Here is a 16,884-nt window from a genome sequence, read left to right as displayed (position 1 = left end):
GCACGATATAACATCCCGTGTTTTGTAGTTCAGTTTTGGAAATTTGAGCTACGTAATTTATTCATCCATCTTTGAAGTGAATCCCTGAATTAAGAATACGTTCTTTAAATATCATTCAACTAGGAGCAAAGATTTTTGTAATAATTTGAAATGTTTAGCATGGTCTTTTGATGAGTAATTTTTCTTTTAAAAATTAATCCAAGTCCTCTCGATAAGTTCTTTTGATAAATTGCTGTTTAGATACAAGGAAGCGATTGTGAAATTCGTTTTAAATGGAATAGAAAAATGATTGGTGCATAAAAAAGGCTTAATACTCTTTGCTCGAGTCAACCAAGCATTTATAAGAAGATGAAAAACTCGAGCAAATACCATCGGATGCGTCAAATGTTTTTGAAGATAGTTTTCGACTTATTAAATGTATAGATGGTATTACTTCTTATTACTTAAATAAACTTAGATCGGTTCACAACAATTTAGATTATGATGTCTTTGGCGATAGTTGACCAACTATACATTACGTAGTGCAGGAAAAAGGATTACTTGCTAATTAAATAAGTTAATAGAGCTTAAGAAGTTAAAAGTCTACTTTATCTTGTTTAAAAATCACAACGTAAAAAAAATTGATTACAACGCTTGGCAATATTTCGTCACAGATCAGTGCCCCAAAACGTTTTTTTTTCTTTTCATTTTGACCTAATAGATTACTAAAACCATTAGAACTTCACATTTATTAAAATCTCGGGGATGCCCCCCCCCCCCTAAGAGCAAGAACGCAGCCCTCTATATATTTAGAAAACTCCCTCCAAACCCCCAAAAGTAAAAAATACCCCTCAAAACACCCCCCCTAAAAATCTCAATGTTGCAGTCTGCGCCATGACCTCTTCCCCCAAGATGGGCACCCCTGACAATCTCATTAACCAACTGTAGCAATTTAAGTATCTTGTTGATTATGGAACCTCACCTCTCTTCTTTGGCCTGATCATCGGTTTAAAAGCTGAGGCTCGACTCTCATTGTCAGGATTTCCACACCGAGATTCACTCATGGTCTTGAGTGTGGCTTCATCAAGACTGCCCGTCACTGGAATATTGTATGTGTTCTGGTACCTCTTGACTGCCTGCCGAATTTCCTCAGGGCCACATCGACCTCTTCCGTGTCTTCCTTCTTTATGCCGCGTGGGATGGTTCCGCCGTCTGCCAGAACCACAGCGAAGATACCCGTATCGCTTCAGGACTTCCTGCAGAAAAGGAACAGATTGAAATCACAAACCTAACCCACATCATATATGTTAAGGCTATGATATATAGACTTATATAGAGTCTTATTTAATAGTTGTAATATATGTACGTTATTGTCAAAATCTCTGATTAAGTTACGCTTTAACTTCACCCACAATGAAACTCATGGCATAGCAGGCGAAGAATTCTTTGTCCTCACAAGACACGTTTTAATTTTCCTTTGATTTTTCAGGGAACCAGGACAAGGAAAATAAGTCCAGCTCGTTATTTTTAATATCTATTTTGAGATACTTTTTTTTTTGTCTCCGTGGTTACAAATGCTGAGTTCATTCAAGTCTTAACTAAAGTAGATTTTACATTAAAAACACATTTTTTGTGTAAAGTAACGTTTAATTCAGGTAAAACACCTATATAGTAGATGCACTTAACTAAACAACTTCACTTAGAAGCACAAAACTTCCAGATTATTTTTTTCCATCATTCAAGATTGATAAGAAATTAAAATACAATTATGATATTGTCTGTAAATAATATTTTTAATCATATGTGCACCAGTGAAAATTGGCCATAATAACTATGTCTTTATTACCGCATCCTAAATTACAATTTCTTTTTTTATGGATATGCTTTGCATTATCTTGCATAGAAAAATCACCAGTCGTAATATGGCGGGTCCGAATTTCTTCGTCATTTCTTTTCCACTCCAATTGCAGCAACAAGAAATGCAACGAGTAGGGTTCTATCGTAATTCTTGATTGCGAAAAACATATTTGAATTTAAGACTTCTAACTTTAATTAACCAGCAAGGTACTGGATGCTGGATGTTTTTCCTTAAATCCATATTCTCTATATCAGAGAACAGCAAAAATCTTACGAGCAAAAATTTGCTTCCTCAGCGATCTCGATTTCTTCTGTGATACTTTTGTTTCGTTAGTTTGAAGGACGAGCTATGAGGATCTTAAAATTGGAGCTAATGTAAAATGTATGGAGCAAAATGGAAATATTACTCACAAGTCTCAAAGAACAGGAAAAAACCCTGAACCATAAGGAGGGTGCAAATACCCTCCTGTCTTTGAGAAATTAATGTATTTGTATGTAAGTGGGAGTGATTTTTGTTCTTTTTCGATTTTATTTGCTTTTAGTATATATCCTCCCCCCATCATCCCCGGAAAATTTGAAAGGACGAGGTCGGGAAGGAGAATATAATAATAGGTACAAGAACTAAAATATCACTTCAGCACATAACGATTTGGATTAGTTAACGTATATTTCATAACGCACTCCGTTATTCTGCTATTAGTTTAAAAAAATCAAGCTTTTACCTCCATTTTTTCAAAATCACCGTGTAACACTATTGATATTTAACGTTTCATAAGGCACTCACGCACTTGCATCTTACGTACTCAATGGTGTTGGCGCTAGTAGCCCACTGTTACGCGAGAGCACCAGAGAAAGAGCATTGGAAAACATCATGCGTTTTAAGCTTAGTGCCCAATAAAAAATACTCTTTATGAACGTTGTACTTTTCTCGGTTTAGTTTTAATGTCTGAATATCCTTTTATGTTTCGTGATCAGACATAGTAAAAGTTTTCTTGCCATGCAGTAAACTTTCAAATTACTTCCGTGTGGAACAATTTGCTCAGCTTACTTCATCACTTGAATCTTTGATCAACATTGATTTCTGTTCGATTGTGTTTTGTTTCATTTTAGCAGCTGAACTGATTTGTTTTTTTTTTCAACATAATAAAATAACTATCATTGTGTTAAATTTTCGTTGACTTTATTTTTTGGTGTCTTTGCCGGTTAAGAAAAACCATTACATTATTTCAACTTAATGCCTTTAAAAACACCTAAACACCAACACTCGTGTGCGAATTATTGTGAACAGGAGAGAAAATTTGATTTTTTTTTAAGTTGGTAACGGCACAGACACCAGTATAATACTTTTTCTACTGTATGCAAAATTGTGTAAGTTATGCGTGTTGCTTGTTACTATATTACACATCGTGGCATTACTTCAAAAGATAAAATAGTGCATCTGTCAATAAAATTATTCATTTAGAAATGAAACTGGTTCAATTTCAACCCATCAAAAAAGCCATTGTGGCTGAAAGCCAAGAAAAACGCCATTGATGACTTGTTTCTTACTAAAAATATTTAAATAACTCTTTGTAAGTCTAGTTTTGAGCTTGTGGAAGACTTGCGTGATCTTCGTGTTTATGTACAGGACAGTTAGGCGTAGACTGTTGGCAGCTGGAAGAAATTTCTTTTGTTCGCTGTAATTTGCATACGGGTATAGTTATAGCACTTTTGGGGAAAACAAAATTTAGCCTATACGTTATCAAAATTTCCCTCTTGTTTGCTCAAAGTTAAATTTAAAAAAATTACAAAACTTAAATCCTTAAGATTGGCCTCTGGCATAGCTGGGGGAAGCGCAGGAATAGATGATATATTTCCAACCCCGCATTATAACTGATCTTGTTAGTTCGTACAAAATGAGAGTATAAGTTAGTCCATCAGTTAAAACTGAAGCCTATTAAAATCAGCCTTTTGTTAGTGTAATGTCACTAAACTAAGTTTAGTTCATGAACCAACCGATAAAATGTTCATGAAATGATGATTTCACCCATTTTTAGTTAATAAATATAATGCAGTTTTCACTGTTGCAATCCTCATAGTACTTTTCTGTATCTAAAGCAAAGGCAAAATTTCAATACGGCTCCAGAAGTGACATTCGGTTGAAACATGCTTAGAGCCTGCTGACCAGTTGTATTACATAAGGATGAAATACTTTTTGTAAAGGTAATTGAGATGAGATTTATTACATTATTGTATTCATGTTACTTGAATTTGTCAAGTAACAAGTGATTCTAAAACAGTCTGCTAGTAATCAGGACCTCTAAAACTGGTAAGTGAGTGTTGACATAAAACAATTGTGGGCTGAAAATAAATTCTATCTATAAATTGATGGTAATAAGGAAATGTTGCATTTAAAAAACAGCAGACTCGTATTTTTAGAATATGTTTGTTTCTGTGGAGCAGATTAAACCATGTATTCTTTCTTTCTTTCTTTCTTTTTTTTGGCTTAACAAGATTAAATGTAATTGTTTATTTAATTATACCTGCTTTCATTAAACAACAGACTGTAATATTTCTTTGTCTTCTACGTACTTTTGTGAAAGAGCCACAGTATCCAAATAAGACAGGAGGCATAGAGGAAAAACAGATCGTTATTTAGCTGTTGCAGTATGATTCTCCGCAAAGAAAGAAAACAAAAGAAGTAAAAGTTATGAAATTTAAAATTAAATAATGGAAAATATTCTTAGTAAGAAACTTAGTTGTAGTGAAAATTGAGCCTTGGCAGTTAATAACATGAAAACAGAGGTCGAGAAAAAAGAGACTTAGAGGGGAAAATCTTGGCAAGGCCCATGCAAACATACTGTGCCACTGAAGTAGCAGAGGAAGAATTGTAGTAAAAATTCTTTTTTAAGCAGGTAAGGTTTTTTAACTTTGTCTCTCACGGCAAAATATAAAAAATCCCACTACGGCCTTCAAAAATATCAGGTTGAAATTGTTTCCGGATTTTGTGGGTTTTTTTAAATAGCACACTAAATTTACTGTCTTTAAAAAATTTTATTGTCTGTTACAAAACAAATTGAATATGTTTCAGTTCTTATATCAATAAACTGGCAATAAATTTTCAAAGACATAGCACAAGCTGAATATAATGCAGACATAAAAATACAGTCAGTCTCGAAGACGTTTTCATTGAGTTTAATAATTTAATTCATTTTGTGGTTTTCTGTTTTTTCACATTCAGAATGTCCTTGTTTTGCCTCTTGTTTCTGATTCCTTCAACAAAAACCAGCTCACTGGCATCCCAGTTAAATGTTTCAATTAATAAGGCCTCAAAAGATATCACATGACATCAGTACTGATCAACTTACCCCTGAATGAGTTGGAAAGCGAGTTCTGGACTTCTAAATTCACGAAAAAATAATCATTCTGAAAGTATATCATTCCTAAGTCAATAAAACTTTCTTGCAAATTTCAGTAGATACACTGACTCCTATTCCATAACGATTGACTGCAAAGTTAGGTAAAACATACGTTCTTAGAGATACTGATTTTTTAATCAATATCTCTAACAATAATATCTCTAATCAATATCTCTAGGTTGTGAATTCAGAACTCAATATAAACAAGCCTCCAGATCTCTTTGTAATGTCCAAAGACCCTGGAAAGATGTTAAAAATCTGAAAACGTGAAAACTATTAAAATTCTGAGTTGTTTTTTTGTGTGTGTGGGGGGGGGGGGGTGAGGAAAGTGACGTTCAGGACCAGTGCTTTTCTTCTGATAATAGAATAAGCTCTTTTGATAGTAAATAGTTTGATACATAGTGAAACCAGGTGACAAACTATAATTAGAAACGCTGATGAAAACCGAAATATTTCTGTGATATGTTTGCATTTATTTTTGTATTATATCCTTCGTACTTTATTCTATTCGGTGTCTTTGTCTATTTTTTTTTTTGATTTTCTTCTGGAATTGAAGAATAATATTCTCTGCATTTACTGCATCATCGTCCAAACCCTAAAACTTTATTTTTATTATTTTTAAATGAATTTATCAGTGGAAAGTATTAAACTTGACGGCTTCCGAAATAAATCCTTTTGAAAAGTTCAGGTCTTTACAGTTTCTTTCAAATAATAAAAGAAGCACTCATTCTTTGTTGAATATCAATGTTTGCGCCAAATTCGAACACCGCCTCGTATCCATTGCAGAAAGATGAAAATAGAAAAAGGAAAGATCTTTACGACTTCAGCTGTCTGGAGTAAGATGGAGTCATCAATGGGGGGTGAGGAGGGAATCGGGAAAGATCGACGTGGAGTGTGCTTGAAAGATCGACCCTAACACGCTAACTGCTCCTTCCGAAGTCCTGAGATGATTGAGAAGAGATACGGGTTATGCGCGTGACCCCGAAACCGAGAAGGCGCTTGAGTTCCTTTCGGTACCGATCTGGGGCGAATTTTTGGGTGGCTCAAATATAATTCAAATGTACGAGTAAGGCAATCCAACGACGTTATAGATAAGTTTTTCCTAAAACGGTGACTCTCAATTTTTCTCCAACCGCGTACTTTCTTTCGTGTAAAACAGAGGTTCCCAACCTGGGGGCGATCACCCCCAAAAGGGACTATTGGACTCCTTGAGGGGGCAATAAATTAGTGAGGTGTGATAGGGGATGATGGGTATTTAAGGGGAAAAATATGAATAGTAATAAGAGAGCGAATATGGAAATTGAAAACGCGTACGAAACTGATTGTTAAGAGAACAGGTAAGGAATCACTAGTTAAACGAGCTGATGCGTGCATCACATGACTTCCTTTTACGCCAATTTAATGGTAATAGCGCCTTGGAGTAAGCAAAAAAAAAAAAAAAAACCAAATATTTTCACCTCTAGTTTCTTGCAAACTGAAGCAAAAAAAAAAAAAGTTTTGCACAGATTTATTTCCCTATTATTGGCAATTTTAATGTAATTCAGTGGTTTACTCTTTAAATGTCAATATCATTGGCCAAATTAAAATCAGATTTAAAAATTAAAAAAATAATAATAAATCGCCGACAAAATTTGGCGCCCAAAAGCTTGGCGATCTATTGCCAAGTGTTTGACACATTCTAACACCACTTGAGTGAGCAGTGAAATTAACAATGATTTCCCCCCAACAAGGTGTAAAAGATCCCCTTAGGAAAATCCAAATGCAACCAAAAGGGAAGGTGCACAACTAGAGCCCACTAGGAGTCTACGTACCAAATTTCAACTTTCTAAGACATACCGTTTTTAAGTTATGCGAGATACATACGCACATACATACGTGCATACAGACGTCACGAGAAAACTCGTTGTAAATAACTCGAGGATCGTCAAAATGGATATTTCGGGTGTCTGTACGTTCCTAGTTATATATCCACGTGTGGTCGGGTTGAAAAAGAAAACAACTCAACATTTATTCGGGGGGGGGGGGGGGCGGGGCAAAATGGAAATGAAGACCGATTTTTGAGTGAAATTTTTTTTGCGAATACAATATTTCCTGTTTTGTAAAAGGAAGTAAAAAGAAAATAAGTTCAGGAGCTTCCTATTCACACCTCGGTTGAACCTTATGGAATTATTTCATCATTCATTACCAAGTTTATGACTTAATTTTTTTCATATATTACTGTTATTTTAATGTTAAATGCCAGAGTTTTTAACTCCCCCAGATTCTAATCTGAAAAATACAATAATTTCATAAAAACATATTTCTCTTTTTGAAAAGTGTGTCAATTATCTTCGGTAAGTATTTCCCTAACATAATTACCAGTTTCTTTTTTGGGGAATAAAAAAAAAAAAACTTACAAAAGGTCAACATTTTTTTTATTTGTTTATTTTTTAAGGTTAAGCTGTATTGCTTTAGTACATACCTTTTACTTCAAATTAAAATTTAGCATTTGTATTTCCATTAATATCAATCTTCACTAGCGCCAACTTATTATTTTTTACCTTTTTACTTCCTTTTACAGAAAAGGAAGTATGTATTCGCGAAAAAAATTTCCCTCAAAAATCGGCCTTAATTTCCATTTTTCTCACCCCCGAATGAATGTTGAGTTTTTTTTTTTCGATCCGACCACACGTGGATATATGCCTAGGAACCTACAGACACCCGAAATATACATTTTGACGACCCTCGAGTTAATTACAACGAATTTTCTCGTGACGTCCGTATGTACGTATGTATGTGCGTATGTGTGTATGTGTGTATATATCTCGCATGACTCATAAACGGTATGTCTTAGAAAGTTAAAATTTCGTACGTAGACTCCTAGTGAGGCCTAGTTGTGCACCTTCCCTTTTGGTTGTATGCCAATAATGGGGAAATGACATTAAATTGGGGTAAAAGGAAGTCATGTGATGCACACATCAGCTCGTTTAAGGAAAGAGAAAGGGGGGGGGGGTAATAAGTGTCAGTCAGCCTCTAGAGGCGGGTGATAGCTCAAAAAAGGTTGGGAATCACCGGTGCAAACTATGCGTTCCCCCAAAAAACCTTTCTGCTTTATTAAAAGGTGTTGAATTAGTTAAAGTTTAAATCTGAAGTTTAATGCACTATAGGTGCGTCGAATTAAAACCAAATCTCATTCTACTGGACATTTTATTACCAAGTTTTGATTAAAGACGTACAGTTTAAGAAGGCTAACAAAATACTTAGTGGGAATGCTGAACTAGTTTTTGTTTACAATGTTCATCAATGTTTGTGTCCTGCTTGATCAAACGCAGAAGTAAATCCTCCTCAACACTGAGCTTTTTTTATAGTTGTTCTTCAAATAAGTTAAACTTGAAAATACTTTTTCTCACCAGTGGTCACAAAAGTGTGAGAACTAGTTCAATTTCGTTCCTGTGGGCTAATGAAGAAAAAAAAAATGCCACCCACTATGAGAAACCCCTAAAAAATATCATCTTCCAACTGAATTCTAGAGTGGAAAACACCCTCCCTAGCCAGTTTCAGGAAGCAACATCATAAAATATCAAACACGTGATAACAGAAATACTGATCCAGAGAACTGTAACGGATAAACAATTCGTTCGTAATGGGATAGTTGAAAGCTGAATCTGTCCCAGTTGGATTCAGCCGTTAGACATTAGGTGTCTACAATCGCAATAATATTTGTCAATTCTGAGAAAATTTTCGGCTGGGGATGGTTTCACAACAAGCCAACATTTTCTCTTGAAGGGATGGGGAAGCGGGGAGGGGGTGGACAAAGGGGTCAAAACAGGCCAGAGTTTTTCTTGCGTTAAATTTTGGTCATATCAGATAGAGTTTGACCCTGAAAGGACCATAGGGAACACATGTACTTAAGTTTAAAATTTGTTTTATAATTTATCGAATACAAATAATTCAAAAATTACGTTTTTTTCTATGTTATTGAATATTAGCAAAAATAGATAATTAATGAGGTGGGTGTACCAAATAAGGCCATGTAGACCAATACGACCACCATCATTTTTTGATGTAGCATGACGAAAACTTGATTCATCTTGATTTCACCGTCATTATCAACCGTTTGTTATCGTCAGGTGACTGTGTAGCAAATGTTATTAGAAAGCAGGAGAACCTCGTATATCTGGCTTCCGTTTATCCGGATCAAATTTGTAGAAATAAATCTTTACTAATAATAAAGCTCAAAGTCTCTCTGTCAGGATGTCTGGATGTCTGGATTTTTATGACGCGCATAGCGCCTTGACCGTACGGCCAATTTTCATGAAATTTGGCACAAAGTTAGTTTGTAGCATGGGGGTGTGACTTCGGAGCGATTTTTTGAAAATTCGATTTTTTTGTTTTTCTATTCCAATTTTAAGAACATTTTCCCGAACAAAATGATCATAAGATGGACGAGTAAATTACCAGTTTGTCATAATGAGGAACCGTAACATGGGCAAGCCAATTGGCGAGAAATGCACCATACATTGTTTGTAAATATACAGGTGAACCAAAAGACCTTTTAAGTTTCTACTACGGGCAAAGCCGTGCGGGTACCACTAGTATTATATAAATTCACTAAAATAATAATTTTAAGTTGTTCTGTTCTTGCTATCACTATAAATATGGCAAATATTCGCTTTTTAATTTAATTAAATGCAGTGCTCCAGCATTTTTGCAGCACAAAAAATTTTAAGAGCATGGCGTACTTGGAGCGTCAGTCCGACACCACTGCAGCTCAACTGTAAGTGATAAAGCGTTTGCGAGAAACGATCACATGCAATTTTCATATAAAGCATCGTTTTTTGTTTCCAAAAAAGATAAGTCTTGTGTGTTTAAGAATGTGTTTCGCTTCCTAACTATGTGTGACAAAAAAAAAAAAAAAGAAAGAAGGAAAAAGAAAAAACCTTTAAAGATTTTCCAAAACCCAAAATGCCATCTCCAGATATTTTGCTCAAAAACCAATTAATTTTTATCCATACGGGATTGGAAATTTATGCACTACACGACAAAAAGTTGTTGTTGATAACTAGGGTAATTTCATCGTTGATTAACAATAAAAACTTAAAAAATTTTATTTGTTTGAAAAAAAGGCATTACTTTTCGGTTCCCTAATATTTCCTTTTTTCATTTTCTTCAATTAAAAAAAAATATTCTTTTTTGTTACAAAATTTGAAAATAACTTTTCATAATTCTAAAAATGGTCAAAGTAAGGGGTTAAGTTATGAAATGTTTGAACCGAAGAAAAGAATTAGTGAAAAAATACGAAATCTAGCTTTTTTTAGGGTCTTCAAATCCTTTATATGGCTTTTTGGGAAATTATAAGCTTGAAAAAACAATTCGAACACAAAAACTTTGACGTACGATCAACATTTACCGCGATATGAAACGCAGTGTTCTGTTACTTTTACACCAATTTACATTTGCAGTCAATTACACCCATTGGGGGGAAATATAACGGCTCTAATGGTGTTCTTTCCGTCAGTCAAAAATACAACTTTTAGTCACTAAAGTTAATAGAATGAGCAAAAAAAAAAAAAAAAAAAAAACATGGAGCGAAGAAAAACTTTTATTTTCAAAACGTCTCATTTTTAATTAATTTTTTAAAATGTCCAATTTTTCAAGCAAGGCGTGGTCTTAATGACGTCGGAAGTGATTAACTTAGGCGCGTATTCCACTGGTGAGCTGAGTGCTGACACTTGCTTTCTAACGCGTTTCCAGGTTATGATAATTCAGATGTGAATTAAATATTGCGCTTTACGCTTGCTGTCAACCATATCGTTGCCAGTACATGTGAGTAAAGATGGTAATTTAATATTGCACTCAGCACTAATGGCATTTCATCACTTGTGATGTCGTGTGCAGAAGCGTAAAAAATAAAATTGAATCTGCGGACCGAGTAAAATAACTTTTTTTAAATATTAAACTTTGTCAAATTATTTAAAAATGGTCAGATCCTATATTTTTAAGCTTGCTCTTTCAGAAAAAAAATAGTTTTAAACTTTCGGAAACGGCCCCATTGTTACCCGGAAATGATTATATATAGCCTCATTTATTTATTTTAGTAACTATCTATTCTATATATTGTGCGTAATTCCTTCCGAATTATATTTAATGCATCTGACACAGCATTTGATTCTTGATTTAAACTGAATATGAAAACTGAATCCGAATATCTAATCCCAACAACACTCTGAATAATAAAGGATTTAATTGTTTTACTCAAAACACCTGATAAAAAAATATTTTGCATTTTTCATAATAGTTTCACTGTTAAACTTCGGCGAAATTTTTGATCACGTTTTAAACTGCTGGGTAAATAAAACAACATCAACTTTAAGTACATGTTTTTTTTTTGTAAATTGCTTACACAAATATTTTTCAATACAAGAAATGTTCATTCAAAATTGATCATGATGGATTAGATTCTGTCTGAAGAGAATTATTTTCTCAGCTTGAAACTAAACTTTGGCTGGATGTTTAGGACCACATCGGATGCCTTAATCCCTAGGTTGATCCAGTCGTTGAAAGTAGTTTGGGTAACATTCGGCCCCCAGAAGGAGAGTCGGTGACGGTTTCAGTTTAATCTGAAGTGGAAGTACTTGTCAGAAAGTATTCCCACGCAGCTGAATCCTGGGATATTCAACAGCAAAAAATAATAATAAAAAAAACCCGTAAAGTGAAATATTGTCTTTATGATTAACCTTGAACGAGATTTTTGTGGCAACTGATATCAATATTTTAATATTTTGTGATTCGTTCATGTTTTATTTATTTATTTATTTATTTTTTTGAACAGAAAGACATTAAAATTATTCTTGTCTTTAATTTAAAGAAATGCTTGTTCAAGTTCGAACAGTTACAGTAGATGCAAAAATCACAAGGCTTAGGGGGAAAGGGAGGGGCTTTCAATGAATCCTAAAACATTTTAAACATGTTTATATATTTTCTCTACTTTTCTTGGCAGTTGGTATAGTTTTCTTTCGTTCTTATTAAATTGTGTTCTTATAAAAAGTTTCACCGATATCAGGGGAAACGAATGATAGTTTCTTATGTGTTTGTCGGTACTTTGATGATCATTTGTTCAGAGAAACATACATACCGAATAAAGCCAGTTTTTTACTGTATGATAGAAAATTTTACCAAATATAGCTGGTCATTGAAATGTGCTCTGATTGAAAAGATCCTTATTTTATGTAATTTTGTCTGCTAGAAACCTTAGCTTAAAATGGCTGTCAATGTGTGTATTAATTATTGTACAACAAATACTTTAGTAACTTCTGTTCCTTTTGTAACTTTGTCCATGAAGAAACAGACCGAAAAAGAACAGGACAAAGAAAAGAAAGATTAAAAAAAAAAAAAAAAAAAAAAAAAAAAAAAAAAAAAAGAATAATAATGTTTTAACCTCTTTTTCAAACAATCTACAATTATAAGGTTTCTCTTAAAACTCAGCTGGTAATTATTAAAATAAACAAATCTATGCATGGGAAGTTCAGAGAGAGCTCCAAGGGCACCCATATATTGGGTAAGAAATAACAACTTCCTTGCTTTTAGTATTTTTTCTTTGCAAAACTGTAAAAACATTTCTTCTCCAGCCATAATTGGACAAGTTATTAAAAATGTCAAATTTTAATAACTCTATTCTGTACTGAAATCGGTTTACATGCTGAAAATATCCTGCTAAACCATGGGAAAATATCTGACCCCCCCCCCCTTAAAATTTTACATATGGGCGCCCTTGGAGAGCACCATGTTTATGTTTTTCAAAGTCGTCATCTAAGCTCCTTTTTTTCCCCAACTTTTTATACTCTATTCAGAGGAATAAAGCCCAAATTAAAATTCCTAATTGTAAACAAAACAGGCAATGAAAAACAGCTATATATAAACTCAAAACCCTGCTGGTTTTGAGGTAAAAGCACTTTAATTGCATCTTCAGTTAAGTTTTGTTTTTGTTATAAAAGTATCCTTTACTTCCCAAGTACAGAGATGTTCTTTGGGGATGATGCATTTATGTGATGATCAGGGCAACCCCGGTAGGAGGTCACTGCTACCTCTCCAAGGATAACTTATTCGGCTAATTTTGTCTGATGATTCAACAAATTATGAGACAGTAGTGTAATATTGCGTTAAAAATAATAATAATGATGTTCAGTGTATCTTCTAATTAGAACAGGGGTGCTCATTCTTCCCAAGTACGAATTTTCACCCCCTCAAAATACAACAAACTACCCCCCAAAACCAGAGTCAACCCAAAGTTGTATCAAACCCCTATAAAATCACATTCTTTAAAAAATTGTCGATGGGACATTCTGCACCAAGACCCTCGCCCCCTGCACACCCCTGGGTCCCTAGACACCTTTGCATTAGATGCAGACGATATATTATGTGCATGCTCATTCTATATCAATCGGTAAAATGCATTGTCTGATTCGGTTTATTGATAATTTCCACCCTCCCAAAAATTTTAGTTTGGGGCGCCCCCGGCAGCGATATACCTAGATTACATCCAATCACGCACATTCCACAAACGTTATAGAGTGAAGATGTAGTAAAACAACAAGACTAACGACTGATAAACATAAATTACCAGTTAATCATAATTTTGATTCTAGGATTTCTATTATTAATTTCATACAATTGTTTATTTCCTTTTAAACTTCAGAGTATTTTTTATAAAAAATTGACCAGCTGTTTACCTTTCTTTTGGATACCTTATTATTCATTTAACTTTGTGCTGTATTTACTTTTTTTTTAAGTTAAAGCAAGGGAATCGAATTTCGTTAAAAGAAGTGAATAACTTTAAAAACCTTTGTTTAAAGTACACTTGAGTGTTTTAAGTGTATTAGTTGATAAAACGCTGTTCTTCATAGCCAACGTTGTATTTCAGGCAGATCTTATTAATCTCATAAAAATTCAGAGTTAAAAAAATATACATTAATTATCAAACTGCATTTTTATTTATGTTCCGAAGCTTGTTAAAAACTACAAACATTTATGTCGTTATCGAATCATTAGCTTTTCGCGTTCAATAATAAAACTTCTGCTACAATGTTTTCAATTGAGCTCAGAGCTTGGCTCCTTGATGGAATTCGCACATCAAAACTGATAAAAAAAAAGTATTGCCCTGAAATGCGGTTCGTCACTCTTCGGTTTACGGCTCAGTTCGTTTACCGTTACACATGTTCTCCGTAACTGTAACTGTCTACTTGTCACAACTTTGGAGGTCTCCATTCCCGTAATGGCCCCTTTCTTTACTCCACTTTTTTTCCCCTTACCAGCGAAGCGGGGATATAAAAGCTTCAGCAAAAGCTAAACATACCTTTCTGTTTTTTTTTCTTGCCTTTCTAAAAACATTTTTTAGACTAGTATCATCTTTTTGGATCGATAAAAACAGAAAGAGAGCAATTGAAAATCATAACAATCTGCTGTGGAGTTTTAATGTTTAACATTTTAACTGAAATTTTCCAAAACCGTGTGAAGTGCTTATTAAATGAATTAATTCTCCTCGTTAGTAATGGAAAAGTTACAGTGACGTCATCGTGAGTCACCATGGTCATAGTAAAAAAAAAAGAAAGAGATGTGACGTCTCATAGGAGTCATACTTTGACCCATTTGTGACACGTTGCATCTTTTATGTGACGTAGCTGCATGACGCTGTAGCAAATAATGTGTGGCCAGGGGCGTGCACAGGGTGGAAAAGGGACACTTTTTGGCACAGGCTTGAGCCTGAAGGGGACCCGTGATTTTTACCCTGATGGAAGAAATTTATTACAGTTTTGTCGTTCGACTGTGTGTTAAAAAGTAAAGTGAAATAATATTTCTGCAGAATAAGGGGGGAGCATTAGTGATTTTTATGCCACCTTAAATGTTGTGTATGTGTTGTGTTCCAAACTGCTTTACAAAAAATTTCGAACATTTTACAGCATAAACTTCCTTTCGGATGGAATAAGAACTGATATTTAAAAAAGTTTAAAATGTATATAAATTATAATTTTAATCAAATATGGTTTCGAGAAAATGAAAAATCTCACCTCTGCCTTTTCTGTTGAGGTAACTATGTTTTTGTCTTCCATTGACCTGTACTTCATATTATCCTGTCTATTTCTCATGTGGAAAAATTCTTCGGGCACAACAAAAGGAACTAACGTAAATGTAACGAACAGAGCTGCAGACACTGAAGACTTCCACTGCATTCTGAGACTAAATTCCCTTTCTCACGAAGAAGACATCCAACTTCCAGGTAGGTCTCCCTCCGGATCTGACAAATTCGTTTCCTGTAAAAGAAAACCTGTACATAAACACTTGAAAAAGAAAGATTTTTTCCCCAGTTGAATAGGTTTGGCTCATTTTACTTAAAAATTCCAGAAGACCCCATAGCACCTACAGTCTTAAAATTGGGTACAAAATTAATTCGAGCATTGGTGGTTAGCACCTCGGAGAAATTAATTTTCGAATTATTCATATTATTATTATTTTTTTTGTAATCAAATTTTTTTTAGCAAAATCTTACATAAATTGACCATTAAAAGGAAGACAGATTTCCCACTCCCCTTAACACTCTACGTCGTTTTAAAGAAAATTTTCTTTCAACTTCAGATTAAGCTTGTTCTAATTTTCTCAATCAATTAGAAAAGTAGATATAATAGTTTCTATTTTAGTGAAAGTCATAGGCTAAACTCAACTCAAGTCCGGAGGTAAAGAGCAAAATGTTAATGGAGACTACGAATATGAAAACAACTATTCAATCGTATAAAACAACCATTTTGAACGTTTGAACACTCTCTCAGGAATGCCTTAGCACCTATACCTATGAAACTTGGTATTAGTTATAACTATAGTTTGAACTCCGATTGGTTCTGTTGGGCTTTTTGGCGCAAGAACCTTGATAGGTTATACTGCATGGGAATGCTGAAAGAAAAACTTATGCGCATATGCTCCCGCAAAAAATTCTAAAACCGAGCTTAATATCTGATATTAGGGTGCCATTTTTACAATATATTTAATGTCAGCAATGTGTTGAAGAGTAAGTTTTTTTTTTCCAAACACGGTTTTTTAAGTTACATCATCAATTTGAAACTACTACATAATTAACTGCTAAAACTGCTCAAGGACCTATTGCAGTGCCATAAAGAACATTTATGAATCACAACGCGAGCCACCTGCCTAATTTCTGCGAACTAATTTACATTACTTTATGGCACATCGCACAAACAGATGTATTAGTTATGTTCCTGAAATATGTTAATGAGTTAGAAATATTTTTCCTGAAGTAGCAATTTAGAATCTTCTTAATGAGAGAGATGTTGTCAACGCTGTTGCTAGGGCTGTGCAACAGAAATTGCCATTTACGAAGGTGGCAAACAGTGAGAGAGGGAAATTTTTGCTAAACGTAAGAATAAAAAAGTAATTAAATACTTGAAGGGTAAAAAGACCATAAATACTTTAAAAGAAACAAAAGGTTTCAGTTAACAATGCTGAAATACGCAGACGGGAAAAGTAATATTATTGTTATTGCCATTAGGGTACATAGGGGCACGTTTACGCGGATTTTTTTAAATGAATTTTCTAAATTTTATGTTTGAACTTAGGAAATTTTAGACATTGCGGTTTTATGAAACAGTTGATGAAGTCAAAATTG

At 34.1% G+C, this 16,884-nt stretch overlaps 1 protein-coding gene across 1 annotated transcript in view; it reads right to left on the bottom strand.

Moving 5' to 3' along the window:
- The window catches only part of LOC129216227 (matrix metalloproteinase-21-like), a 39,078-nt gene extending 23,639 nt beyond the window's left edge, over window positions 1–15,439 (bottom strand). Inside the window, exons 1-2 of the mRNA XM_054850428.1 lie at window positions 15,278–15,439; window positions 962–1,235 (exon numbers count right to left, since the gene is read on the bottom strand). Of these exons, the coding sequence (XP_054706403.1) occupies window positions 962–1,235; window positions 15,278–15,439 (436 nt within the window). The remainder of the gene's footprint in view (window positions 1–961; window positions 1,236–15,277) is intronic.
- Window positions 15,440–16,884: the final 1,445 nt, after the last annotated feature.

Source organism: Uloborus diversus, chromosome 1 (assembly GCF_026930045.1).
Source record: "Uloborus diversus isolate 005 chromosome 1, Udiv.v.3.1, whole genome shotgun sequence".
Taxonomy (NCBI): domain Eukaryota; kingdom Metazoa; phylum Arthropoda; class Arachnida; order Araneae; family Uloboridae; genus Uloborus; species Uloborus diversus.
The sequence above is the reverse complement of the archived record's forward strand: the minus strand, read 5'-3'. Positions and strand labels throughout refer to the sequence as shown.